Consider the following 12,775-nt stretch of genomic DNA (forward strand, 5'->3'; position numbering starts at 1 on the left):
CAGGGAAAAATAACAATCATACAGAATGAAAATAGTTTAAACAAAAAAGTACATAAAAAAAAACTTGAGGAGAAAATTGTGAGATTGAAATGGTTGTAAAATTGGTTGTAAATTAAATTAAATTCAAATGTGTGGTTCTGGACCTGCTTGATTAGGAGAATCTCGTGTGAGAACTTTTGTTGTGATTTGGTTCTACACATTTATTTGGCTTGTACAGCTTCCAGAGGGCACAAAGAAAGAGAGGGTTGGGGTGGTCCTCAGTTGTCTCGGCACGAATTCAGTGATTTTGCACGAATACTGTCAGTCCACGTTAAACATCTCCATATTTTACTACTTCTTATACTACTTATGACTTAAGGGGATGCTCCAGACACTGGAGACATAATGAAGGGAACAAAAACATTGAACGAGAAAACAAATCTGCAGTTTAATCAATGCAGAAAACACACATTCAAAACGCATCTTCAGTCTTCATAGACGCGTGAATGAAGTTTACCTGAAGACGTTTCTACGGCTGTGCTCGGGTTGCTCTCGCAGCCGTCTCTCACAGACACCACAGTAACGTTGTAGCTCTGTCCACATGGTAGATCGCCGACAGAACAGCCGGTGCCGCTAGAGTTACAGTGGAGTCTCACCCCGGTGCTGCTCACTGCCACTACCTGGAAGTACTGGACATCAGGGTCGGGGGACCAGGACACGGACATGGCATCCTCAGCACACTGGGCCTCAACAACCACATCCTGGGGTGAACATGGAGCTGTGGAGGAGAGCAAGAAGCAAGAAGGATAAACACCTGTGAAGACCGAGCTTTACTTAAAAAACAGTAAAATGATTATTTCCATATTTTTTAATTGCATTGCAAAGCATAAGCAAAACTGTCAATGTTATTTACTACACTGATTCTCAGCTGCAGGCTCAGGGGTTGGGCCATGAGTGCCCTCTAGTGGGCCATTGAAGCTCTGTTTTTCAGAAAAATGTGAAAAATATGATGGAAATCACATGTTTAAGCCATTTACATTTGTACAAAGAAATATAAACTTAAAACTTTGAATGAAAGATGTTCAGATGGGAAAGCTAATGTTAGACTGTTGTTCCTGAAGCAAAAAAAAAACAAACATGATTTTTACTATTTCACCAAAAATATTTCATTTGTGCACAGATTTGGCATTTTTTCTATTGTAAAGGGCCCTAGCAAGTTCCACATAAGAGTAGGAGGGTGTTGGGAGGCAGGAGAAAAGGTCAAGAAGCCCTGATTTACAGTACCTGTCTGCACGTAAGCCTTGAGGCTCTCCACGCCGGAGCAGGAATCATCCATGCCTAACACGCTCACATTGTAGGTCTGTCCACACTGCAGGTCTGTCAGGTCACAGTAGGTCACACTATTGTTGCACTCAGTCCGGTGGACCCCGTCTGATGTGACAGCCACCACCAGATAGGACAGCGCTCCACTGGCACTCTCCCATGTGACCGCAGCAGAGTTTGACTGGCACAGAAGAGAAGCTTTAACGCTGGAGGGCCTGCAGGGAACTGGCAGAGAGAGGAGACACACGTCTGTGAGCTGAGATCATACATTCATCCTCAGCGACCACAGGTATAACACCAAGCTTCATCTTCACCTGACTGCAGGTTGAGGTAAGCGTGACTGTTATCACAGCGTCCATCCTGCGCTGTCACTGTCAGATTGTAGAGCTGACCGCAATGCATGTTGGGTAGCCGACAGCTGGTTGCAGTGCTGTTACAATGAGTCTTGTGACCGTTGGGTCCAAACGCTTGAACCATGTAGGAGGAGACGCCCTCGTCTTCCTCCCACCACACCACACCTGTGTCGTTGCTGCACACCATCTCTGCTGTCACCTTCTGCGGCACACATGGCACTGCAGGCAAGAACCCACGGAGCATTAGGACGCACGAAACTCAACTGAATGTTGCCAGATTATTTGTGATAAATGGAATCCAACCTGTGTTGAGTTCCATGGCAAAGCTTCCAGCACTGTCGCACATCTCAGCGGAGGCACTGACAGTGATGGAATAGTTGTGGCCACACAGCAAATCATCAAACAGACATGTTGTCTCGCTGCTGTTGCATGTTGATGCGTAGCCACCGTTGCCTTGGGCAACTGCAGTGTAGGATAACGCCCCCTTGCTTTGCTCCCAGGAGACTGCGACCGCACCAGACTCACAAACCACTTGAGCGTCTAACCACTTTGGTATGCAGGGCACTGGACGGACACACACACACACACACACACACACACACACACAGATTAATATCATAGCAGAAATTTTCAGATTCAGCTTCAATCTGTAACAATCAGAAACACAGCCATGTGCTGCCAACATTCCTTCTCTTTACCTGCTTGTAGCTGATGCATGTCACTCTGTGACACATTGCACATGCTGTTGACAGCAATCACGCTGACGTTGTAGGTGAAACCACACATCAGATCGGAGAGGACACAGAACTGTGAGTCCGTCTCGCAGCCCGTCTCATGTTCTTGCACACCAAAGGCTTGGACCATGTAGGAAACAGCCCCCGCACTGGCCTCCCACGCCACACGGGCCGTGTTGGTAGAGCAGTCCAGAACAGACACAACGTTCTCAGGGGGGCACGGTACTGGGGGATGGTACGTAACATTAGATAAAAATTCCAGCTCTTCCTCAAAAAAAATCAGTTGAACAGAAAAAGGAGGACGCAATATCACAATCAGTTGTTGTTGGGCAAATTTTTTAAATTTCCCAGAAGTTGGAAGATGCCAGAACTTCCACGATGACCTGGACAACTGAGAACTCTCACTGACTGTAAAAGCACCGCATTGTGCTAAGAATATTAGCCTTTCCTTGTTTCTTGCAATAGGTGAGAACATCCTGACTTTCTTGCAATATGAGATGTTAGTGGGACCTTTGTTGTGTAGATAGGCACACTGAACTCGGACCCATGACCCCAGCACGAGATGGACAAGCTAGCATGGAGCTTAAACCCACGGGTGCTAGCATCTTTTGCCAGCTGTCTCTAAAGGTGCAGGGAGGGTGGAAGCCATTATGCCAGCTTTTGGGGATGTCTACGTCAAAGAAGTGTTTTCAAACGTAACTTATCTACCAAAATTTGATGCATATCAAATCGTTGCCTTGCAGCAATTCTGAGCTCTTACCTGATTCCACCTGCAAACTGGTGCTGGGTGGGCTGTTGCATTTCTCATTTGATGACACTGTTGTCACATCGTACGTCTGGCCGCACTGTAGGTTCGGCAGCTCACAGTTGGTGTAGTTGGAGCTGCATGTGGAAATGTGGCCGTTAGAGGTTTGGGCTGTAGCCGTGTAGAGCAAGGCCCCCATAGCAAAGGTCCAGTCCAGCAGTGCAGAGTTAGTGAAGCAGTCCAGGACCGCTGAGCCGATGATGGGTGTGCAGGGAACTGACAGAGCAAAGCAGAATAACATGTCAAACACAAGTCTGGAGGATATTACTGTTCTCATTCAGACTATAATAGAACGGTACATTCTGACAACCAGTTCATCCATGTTAGCGACCTGATTTGAATTCTGTAGCTGGGCTGGGCAAACTGGAGCAGATACTGTCTTCTGCCACCACCTGGACAAAGTAGGACTGTCCGCAGGTCAAGTTGGTCAAGGTGCACGACAGGTCTGTAGTCTCGCAGCTGGACATGGCTCCTCCTGAGTTCCTGGCCATTGCTTTGTAGGACAGCGCCCCCATACTGGGACTCCAGGAGACTGTAGCTTCTTGGCTTAAACAGTCAATCTCCACCTCCACATCAGTAGGAATGCAAGGCACTGGAGAGGCAGCAGAGGGGTTCCTTTACTCATCAAGTTGATTAGTAAAGGAGCTAAAACTATATCAAAGGTCTGTAATGTAATTGGGATTTTGCAAAAATGTTTTTTCATCTGTATCTAAAAAGATATCCCTCAGTAACTGGTACTGAATAGAGGCACTTGCTGTTATCATAAGATTTTTAACAATACCTAGTCCAGTGCAGAACATATGATATGAAGTAAAACGCTCACCTGACTGCAGCATGTTGACCTCACTGGGGTCAGAGTTACAGTTGCCCCTGGAGGCGACTACAGTCACTGTGTAGTTCTGTCCACAGGTGATGCTGGGCATGCCGCACTGCTGTTTGTCCGACCAGCAGCTTTGTGATTGTCCATCTTCCTGTGTTACCGTGGCGGTGTAGAACTCCGCACCATCCGAGCCGCGCCATGACACCACAGCAATATTGGAGAAGCAGTCCATGTGGCTGGAGACACTGGTGGGCGGGCAAGGCGCTGAAGCAAAGACGAAGAGAGAGAGAGAGCAATGAGGAGGTATTGTTGTTGTCTAGTGGTGCAGATCAGACAGACGCACACCAGCGTGATGAAGTCATCCTGACGGTGAGGGAAATATACTTCATCTCAAATGCATGGCCCAGTTTTTCTGAATAAGTGATTTAAGTTTTCATGAGATAAGGAATATATCTAATCTTTTTTTCCTGAGTAAAGGAAATAAAAACTTCATGGGGGGGGAAACAACCCTGTTTTTCTGAATTAAAAAAATAATTATGTCATGAATTCAAATTTATTTATTTTTTCTCAAGAAAACGTAGCTCAACAATACAGAAAAAAGCTGATTTTTTTTTCCCCCCTCAGGAGAATGAGATATGCTTCTGTAAAATTCTCACCTGCAGAGTTACAGTAGAATCATATTTCTTTAATTATCAAACATCAGTCACGTACAACTTTTCGACTAGAAATGCACATAAAAGCATGAAAAGGACCATTTTAAGGTCCAAGGATTTAGCAATCTACCTGAGTCAAGCTTGGATGGCTCGCTGGAGCTGCTCGTGCACACAGAATCCACCGCCTGGACGGACAGGAAGTACTCCTTGCCGCACTGGAACTCTGAGATGTAGGTCCAGGTATCATTGGTGCTGAGCTCCACTTTATGTCCGCTGTTCGTCTCTGCCGTCACAATGTAGAACTCAGCAGTGTCGCTGGCATTCCAGGTCAGAGATCCCACCTAGGAACAAGTTTGAATTTTTTAATAGAACCTCTGAGACACAACGGTTACAAAGCGCTTCACAGGTCATACAACACAAAGTGCTTGTACAAACCTTTGTGGTGCAGTTCATAGACGACTGCAGGTTCTGGGGGATGCAACTCGCTATAAAGAGAAGACAGATGCTGCTGATGCTGGTGTTCATCTCAAAGAAGTAAAGTCAAGGGAACAAATGCTATCTTGTGGCCTCTGGCTACTCCAGGGCTGCGTACAAATGTGTAACGTCATGTAAATCATTAAAAAAAAATTCTGAACATTGTTTTAGGACGGTGTAGCAGCTACGTACCCATCCGTAATGACGTGCTGTTGCTTGGCATGCTGCTGCACAGGTAGTCATTGGTGATGACATGGACGATGTACTCCTCGCCACAGTGCAGGTCGTCCCATGTGCAGCTGGTGGTATTTGTGGTGCATGCGTGGGTGTGACCATCCTGTCCCACAGCAATGGCCAAGTAGGACTCCGCCCCGTCGCTCGGGGCCCAGCTGACCATGCCCGGACTGTCCTCACAGTGCGTGATGCTCTGTACGTGTTGCGGTATGCAGGGGCCTGGAGAGAGAAGGGTTGCTGCAGTATAGTAAACATCTTAAACACCACTGGACAAAAGAAGGAGGCCCATACCTGTCTTGAAGACAGCAGGCTGGCTCACAACGCTGTCACATTGATCGTCTTGGCCTTTTACAGTGAAAGTAAACAGTTGACCACAAGGCAGCTCAACCTCCGCCGTTGTTTCACCCGTTTGGAAAGACGTCACGTACCCCAGGTCTCCTGTGGCTGTGACTACATAGACTAATGCACCTTTAGCTGCCGTCCAGCTCAGCACCACCGTCTCATTGTCACATGACCCATCAGCTATCAGGTCAGTTGGTTGGCAGGGTTCTAGGGGAGAACGCAAACATCAGGCTGCAGTGTACAGCTGTGTCGAAGTATTCTTCTCATCTCTATCAGCAAACAATGACAATTAAATCATCATTTCAACATTTGTTACAAAAAGTAAGAAACATAAAAAATAAACATAATAATCCTTAAAAAAGACTTTTGTTCCCCGTTTTTCAAACTGCACAATCAGCCTAAATATATTTCAACCAGTTTAATATTACTTTTAATATTACAGAAAATAAAAATTATTTACTAATACAGACTGCCAAAAAAGCAGAAGAGTTGAACGCACAGCTGCTCATTACTCCCCCCTAATAGCCATGGGCAAGAATGCACACAGGGATTTAAATATTAACTATATTTTTACCAAAAGTCAGAGCAAATAATTTATTGTAAATTCCTGCTTTACAATAATAAATTCATACATTAATAATACATCATGTTTTTATTCTATTTGGTTTTTATTCTTGTGTTTCCTTCTTTTTTCTTGATATCATCTTTCTCTGCTGCCCAGGGTTCATTGCAGCTATGCTAACAAGCGATCAACTGTCCGATTGAGGTCTGATGAACAATAGGCACATAACGGTTGGTTTCTTCCCTTAATCAGTTGGTCATAATGTCTCCTACCTGTCTGAATTTCTACCATGCTGCTGTTTTCACTGTGACACATGTGGCTGCAGGCAGTCAGGGAGAATGTGTAGGTTTCTCCGCAGTACAGGTGGGAGAACTTGCAGGTGGAGTTGGTGGAGTTGTGTTGCAGGGTCATTCCGTTGCTAGAGGTGGCAGTCACCCTGTAAAACTCCACTTCCTCTCTTTGCTCCCAGTATAAGTTGGCTGTACTCGTCCCACATTGCAGGTCCACTCCAACTCGCAGAGGTTTGCACGGCCCTGGAAGAGAGGCGCGGTTTAATTTGATATCAAAAGACGCTAAGAGCATTCTCCCTCTCTCCAACTTATCCAGGAGAAGTTTGCTGGACTCACGTGTGCTGAAAGTGGCATTAGTGTATGTTTCAGTTCGGCAGTGGTCGCTGATGGCGGTGAGAATGACGTTGTATGTCTGACTGCACTGCAGCTCTGTCAGATCACACTGGTTGTCTTCGGTCTCGCATGAAGCCTGGTGGCCATCAGTGGATACTGCAGTCACCACGTAGGAGTCAGCTCCATCGGCGAAGCTCCAGGAGACCTCTGCTGTGTTGTTGTCACAGTCCAACGTGGTTGCCACGTTTGCAGCAGCACAGGGAGCTGGAGACAGAAGGGTAAGGGGGACAGGAGGAGAAACACTGCACATGAAAGCAATATCAGTGTTGATCTCCACACATACAACATTTTCTACTTTGCTTTGAAACAGAAGTAGAAATCTCACAGACTAAATCACTGAGCACTTGATATAAAAGAGACTTGAGATACCAAAGTGGATTCGGAGGAGAACGCTACAGGATAAAGGTATGACAAAGTTAATCCAACGCCACACAAAAGATCAGTAAAACCTGAAAATCTCCAGGCGTCAGCTGCTGTTGTTCCCATACCTGAGACCAGCAGGACGGTGGTGGAGACGCTGCTGTTGAGGCTTTCTCCGATAGCGATGACATTGGTGTAGTAGACAATGCCGCAGTGGAGGTCTTCCACAAGACAGAAAGTGTTGTTAGTGTAGCAGGTCAGGGAGTGGCCATTGCGTCCAGAAAGGTGGGCTTCATAGCCCACAGCACCAATACTGGCCTCCCACGACACGGATCCCACGTTGCTGCGGCACTGCACCGCAGTCTCTACACCGTTGGGCGGGCAAGGCTCTGAGGTTGACATAAAAAAAACCCACACAAAACGTTGTACGATGCACGCATGTATTTTCTGTCATAAACAAAAATGCAGAAATGCTCCTTCCTTTCCACGACGTCCTCACCTGTCGCAATCGTAACGCTTTCTGTCGAGATGGACACGCCCTGGCACACGTGGTTGTTGGCGGTGACGTTGACGCTGTAAATCTGCCCGCACTTCATGTTGTACATGGCACAGTAGGTGTCGTTGGTGATGCAGGAGATGGTCAGACCCTCATCTGTCACCCCGTCTACTGTGTAGTAGTCCGCCCCATCGGCGGGGTCCCACAGCACCTGTCCAATGGTCAGGCTGTACTGGGTGACGATGTGCTCAGGGATGCACGGCTCTGGGGGAGAGGAAAATGTAACAGCGGTACACATGAATACGCTGAGAGTGAAGGAAGCTGAAAATGTGGCCCGGAAGAAATTGGTTCGCCTCTAACCGTTAGTCTGGTATAAAATTTTATTTCACATATTCATTTAATTAATTGAATTAGGAAAATGCTCACTCAAAATGTTTTATATTGTTCTCCACTTACACTCGATTGTTCATCTACTACTATGTGCATCTAGTAATATTTTGATAGCTGTTATGTTGTCACCCAAAAATAATGACTCGTGTGAAAGCAGTATCCTCATTCCTGCATCATGTGTCACGCACCAGTAACCAGCTGACCAGTCATGTGGGCGATGGCGCTGCAGGTCGACCCTGCAGCTGTCACAGAGACGGAGTAGCTCCGTCCACAGAGCAGCCCATCCAGAGTACAGATCGTGGTGTTGCCCTCACAGGTCACATTGTGCTCGGATGCAACGGCCAGGACTTGGTAGGACAAAGCTCCATCACTCGGGTACCAGGTCACCATGGCAACTTGCGTGTAGCAGTCCAGCACTGCCTCGATATTTCTAGGCTTACAGGGTACTGAGAGGAAAGCAGAGAAAACCAACAGTTCTTGGAGGGATTCACCTTTCTAAGAAATCAAAGAATCTCTGTTGCTTCCTTAATTATCTCAACAAACTTTCATCCAGTTTGATGTCAAATGCAACAGAGTTCGGCGTCATTTGGGAGTTCAGCTCTCATTTTTAGCTGCCAAAAGTTGCTTTTTTTCTGTTTTGTCACATTGGGCCTTATTCATGTAATGTTACACGAATGTGTTTGTACTGTATGGACTGTAGGATGGTTTTTTTAGCCCCCACATAAGTCTTACAGACAGGAAGCAGAACCTGATGGCTATTTGGGATTCCTTGCTCCTGTCAATCATTTCCCACCTCTACAGAAACCTTTATTTCAAGAATAAGTGAAGATAAATGGATCTTTCCTTGTGACAGCCAAGGTTAATACAGTTGCTGCCTGTTGGATTAGTCAAATTTGAGCTTTTGTCCATACCTGAAGGTGTGCTGACCCCAGCAGTTGGCGGGCTGTTGCAGTATCCATCAGAGGAGACCACAGTGACATGGTAGATCTGGCCGCAGCCCAGCGATGATATGTTGCATGAGCCCTCGCTCGTTCCCAGGCAGCTGGTGGTCTGAGCGTTGCTGTCCTGCACTGTGGCGATGTAGGAGTCGGCTCCCAAGCTCTCAGACCAGGACACCGTCAGAGCGTTGGCATCACAGTCCACCACAGCGGAGACATTTTCAGGGGTGCACGGTACTGGTGAGAGGAGGTGGAGAAGAGGAATAAACTGAAAAACTATGAGCAGAATGTGAAAATATAACAATCAAAGGCTTCTATGACTGTTGATTATGTCACATTAGAAAAACATTTAGCTGATTGTTTGCGCAATCAGATCAAATTCTGGCTGAATTCCTGAAGTCCGATCCATCCATAAATGCTGCAACTCATAATTCCAACAGTATGAATGGATTTGTCTGTTAGCAGCTCTAACAGAAGTTTGCAGCAGATAATGATGTTGTGAAATGTCGTTGGTACTTGTAGAACCAGCACAGGAACCAGTAGTCGTACCAGTCTTGATCGTCACGTTCTCGCTCGGTGGGCTCTGGCAGTGTCTGTCCTCTGCCGTCACCACGGCCGTGTACTGCTGTCCACAGTGCAGGCCTTTCAGATTGCAATGGTTTTCATGGGACACGCACTCGTCCGTGTGGCCTTCGGCGTCCGCAGCCCTCAGATGGTAAAGCTGCCCTCCTCTGCTGTGGTTCCACGACATGGAGGCCACATTGTCACTGCAGCTCAGACTGGCTTGGAGGTTTTGGGGAACACATGGTACTGAGGGAGAGAGATAGTTTTATTATTTCACAGTAACTGTGCGACGAACTCACCTCTTTGTATGATCACATTAGTATGATTTCTCTACCTGTGTTGACGATGTCTCCTACACTCTGGGAGCTGTTGCATGTTCGTCCCTCAGCCGTGACCAGCAGGACGTACATTTCTCCACACGGCAGCTCAGTGATGTCACAGCCGGTGTTGGACGTCGTACAACAGGTTGTGTCTCCGTTCATCTGCTCCAGTGTAGCCGTGTACGTGACGGCGCCAGGAACGGCGGCCCAGGAAACGCTGACTGTGTGGTTGTCACAGCCCACGTATTTCTCTACATCCTGAGGTGCACAAGGAGCTGAGGAGGGACAAGGACGGTGAGACGGCAGTTCAGATCTGTGCCTCTATTCCTGATTTCAGTACCTTGAAAAATACTGATATTCAATATAATTTTCCCTGTCAAAGCACCTAGTTGAACACAACTGTTTTTTATTATCATTATTATTATTATTGCATTAAAAAGACAAAAAGTTTTTAAAAAAGGAATCACATTTTTTTCCTGCTTATTTACGTTCACATGCCTGTTTCAATGGTGAGGACATTGCTGGGTCCACTGGTGCACTGCTGGTCCCGGGATTTCATACTGAAGGTGAAGTTCTGGCTGCATGTAAGCGGAGGCAGCGCACATGCCCCGTCAGAAGTGGAGTTGCAGTCAAATGCCTGGACATCACCTCGGCCGTCTGTTGCCATGACTATGTAGTCTTCAGCACCAGCAGCCTCGTCCCACATCACCCAGGCCGAGTTTGTCAGACAATCGATCTCCACGTCGGACAAGTGAGGTACACAGGGAACTGAGAGTAAAATTATACTCACATTTATTCATTTAAATTCTAAACTCATCATTACATTAACATAACTACAAGGACTTGTTGATAGTACTGATCCTGACCCGTCATGATCATTTTCATGGCGCTGTCTCTGCCCACACATCCGTCCCGGGATGGTGTGATGGTGATACCGTATTCTGTTCCACACTCCAACGTGGTCAGATCACAACCTCTGTTTGTGCCGCTGCAGTTGTGTAGATGACCTGTGGTGTCGGCGGCCCACACCCTGTAAACCACCCCCGCCACGCTGTTGTTCCAGGTTACAGAAGCGATGCCGGTGTCACAGTCCACGGTGGGGAGGAAGGATGTGAGCGGACAGGGAGCTGAAGAAGAAGAGTTCAAGTTTGGATAAAAGGAGAACAGGGATCTCACAGGTCTGAAATGCTGAAGGTGCTGAGGTCCTCCAGTCAGGGCGATCACAGGTGCTTCATTACTCCTCCGGGCTGAACCTACCTGTCATGACTGGCTTGTTGGGGCTGCGGGAGCTGTTGCAGGCCTCGTCTTGAGCCACAACTGTCACACTGTAGGTCAGACCACACTGCATGCCCTGCACTACGCAGTGATGCTGCTCAGTCTCACACACGCTGATGCGACCTTCGCTGCTCACCACGGCAGCACGGAAGCCAGGAGCGTAACCGGTCGACTGCCAGGTAATGTTGAGGACACCAGACAGACAGTCCAGGTCGTTCTGTACATTCTGCGGTACACATGGAGCTGGAAAATGGTACAGAAAGACATGAGTCCTGGAGAGTAAACCTGAGCTGCTTCCTGCTCAGAGGTCATATGATCTCACTACAGAAGCTGATAGCAGGCAAAAGATATGAGTTTAAACTACAGGGTCTAACTTAGGCACATCAGTGAGTGATTGTTAAGTTCAGTCATTGCTTACTGATAAATTTCTACACATTTACATCTTAATTTTTTCTCTGCGTTAACATTCCCTCATCTAAGCTGAAAAATTGAAGGAAAGAAAATAAGATGATGATGACCAACATGGGTAACAGTAGATGAAGCTTTTCCTGGAGGTTTGATTTTGATACTCACCTGTACGAATCTCTTCAATGTTACTTTTGGCTCCCATACAATTCTCATCAACACCAGCAACATAGACACGGTAGTGCTGCCCACAGAGCAGATCAGACATCTGGCAGGTGCTGCTGCTGGTGTTACAGGACCACCGGCGGCCCTGTGTGTCCTCCGCTACGGCCATGTAGGATACCGAGCCCTGCGAGGGCTGCCACGACACTGAGATGTTGTTTGATTCACAGGACGAATCGACCTGCAGCTGGGTGGGAGGGCAGGGAGCTGCAGGGGCGAGACGGGTGAGGAATTTACACCGTAGTTCATCAGTGACAGTTCCTGATTCTCCTGATGGCAACTTAAGGCAAAGTACAACTCTGATTTCTCAGATTCTGTGCATTTTCTAATGAGCTAATTCACCTCCTAACAAGGTGCATAGTGGGGGGAAAAAAGGACCTCGATGAAGGCAACAATCTTAAAAGCATCACTGCGAAGCCTTTAATCAACTCGTCTACTGTCATCATTTTATATCATCATCAACTAAAATGAAACATTTTTTCAGCTGAAATACCAGTAAAGCTCTGTCCATGGCTGTTATCAGTTACCTGTGGTTATCCGGTACCAGTCCTGAGCCGGACTGGGACAGTTCATTCCTTCTCCACTGACGCTCACTTTGTAGCTCTCCCCACAGTGCAGAGAGCTGATGTTACAGGAGGAGCTGTTGGTGGAGCAGGTCTTCTGGTGTTTGATGTCAAAGGCATCAGCTGAGGCATTGTAGTAGAGGATGCCACTGCCGGGCGTCCAAGACACCACAGCTGTGTTGGTGTCACAGTCCAGAGTGGTCTGCAGACCCTGATGAGGACAGGGACCTACAAAGACGGGGAGGGTACATCCCTAAGTGGTTGATGAGGTTAGGTGCCT

At 47.2% G+C, this 12,775-nt stretch overlaps 1 protein-coding gene across 1 annotated transcript in view; it reads right to left on the bottom strand.

The window, feature by feature from the left end:
- fndc7b (fibronectin type III domain containing 7b) overlaps positions 1-12,775 on the bottom strand; it is a 37,485-nt gene that overhangs the window by 4,585 nt on the left and 20,125 nt on the right. The window contains exons 27-51 of the mRNA XM_086225119.1: positions 12,460-12,723; positions 11,879-12,139; positions 11,288-11,548; positions 10,897-11,157; positions 10,529-10,798; positions 10,045-10,305; positions 9,696-9,956; positions 9,120-9,383; positions 8,397-8,654; positions 7,822-8,082; positions 7,451-7,711; positions 6,906-7,166; positions 6,552-6,812; positions 5,667-5,924; positions 5,334-5,594; positions 5,103-5,152; positions 4,798-5,008; positions 4,018-4,278; positions 3,526-3,786; positions 3,150-3,410; positions 2,354-2,614; positions 1,959-2,219; positions 1,617-1,874; positions 1,264-1,527; positions 497-757 (exon numbers count right to left, since the gene is read on the bottom strand). Coding sequence (XP_086081245.1) covers positions 497-757; positions 1,264-1,527; positions 1,617-1,874; positions 1,959-2,219; positions 2,354-2,614; positions 3,150-3,410; positions 3,526-3,786; positions 4,018-4,278; positions 4,798-5,008; positions 5,103-5,152; positions 5,334-5,594; positions 5,667-5,924; positions 6,552-6,812; positions 6,906-7,166; positions 7,451-7,711; positions 7,822-8,082; positions 8,397-8,654; positions 9,120-9,383; positions 9,696-9,956; positions 10,045-10,305; positions 10,529-10,798; positions 10,897-11,157; positions 11,288-11,548; positions 11,879-12,139; positions 12,460-12,723 — 6,273 coding nt within the window. The remainder of the gene's footprint in view (positions 1-496; positions 758-1,263; positions 1,528-1,616; positions 1,875-1,958; positions 2,220-2,353; positions 2,615-3,149; positions 3,411-3,525; positions 3,787-4,017; positions 4,279-4,797; positions 5,009-5,102; positions 5,153-5,333; positions 5,595-5,666; positions 5,925-6,551; positions 6,813-6,905; positions 7,167-7,450; positions 7,712-7,821; positions 8,083-8,396; positions 8,655-9,119; positions 9,384-9,695; positions 9,957-10,044; positions 10,306-10,528; positions 10,799-10,896; positions 11,158-11,287; positions 11,549-11,878; positions 12,140-12,459; positions 12,724-12,775) is intronic.

The sequence above is a fragment of the Aulostomus chinensis genome, chromosome 14 (assembly GCF_037954235.1).
Source record: "Aulostomus chinensis isolate RoL2024-O1b breed Wild chromosome 14, RoL_Achi_v1.0, whole genome shotgun sequence".
NCBI classification, from domain to species: domain Eukaryota; kingdom Metazoa; phylum Chordata; class Actinopteri; order Syngnathiformes; family Aulostomidae; genus Aulostomus; species Aulostomus chinensis.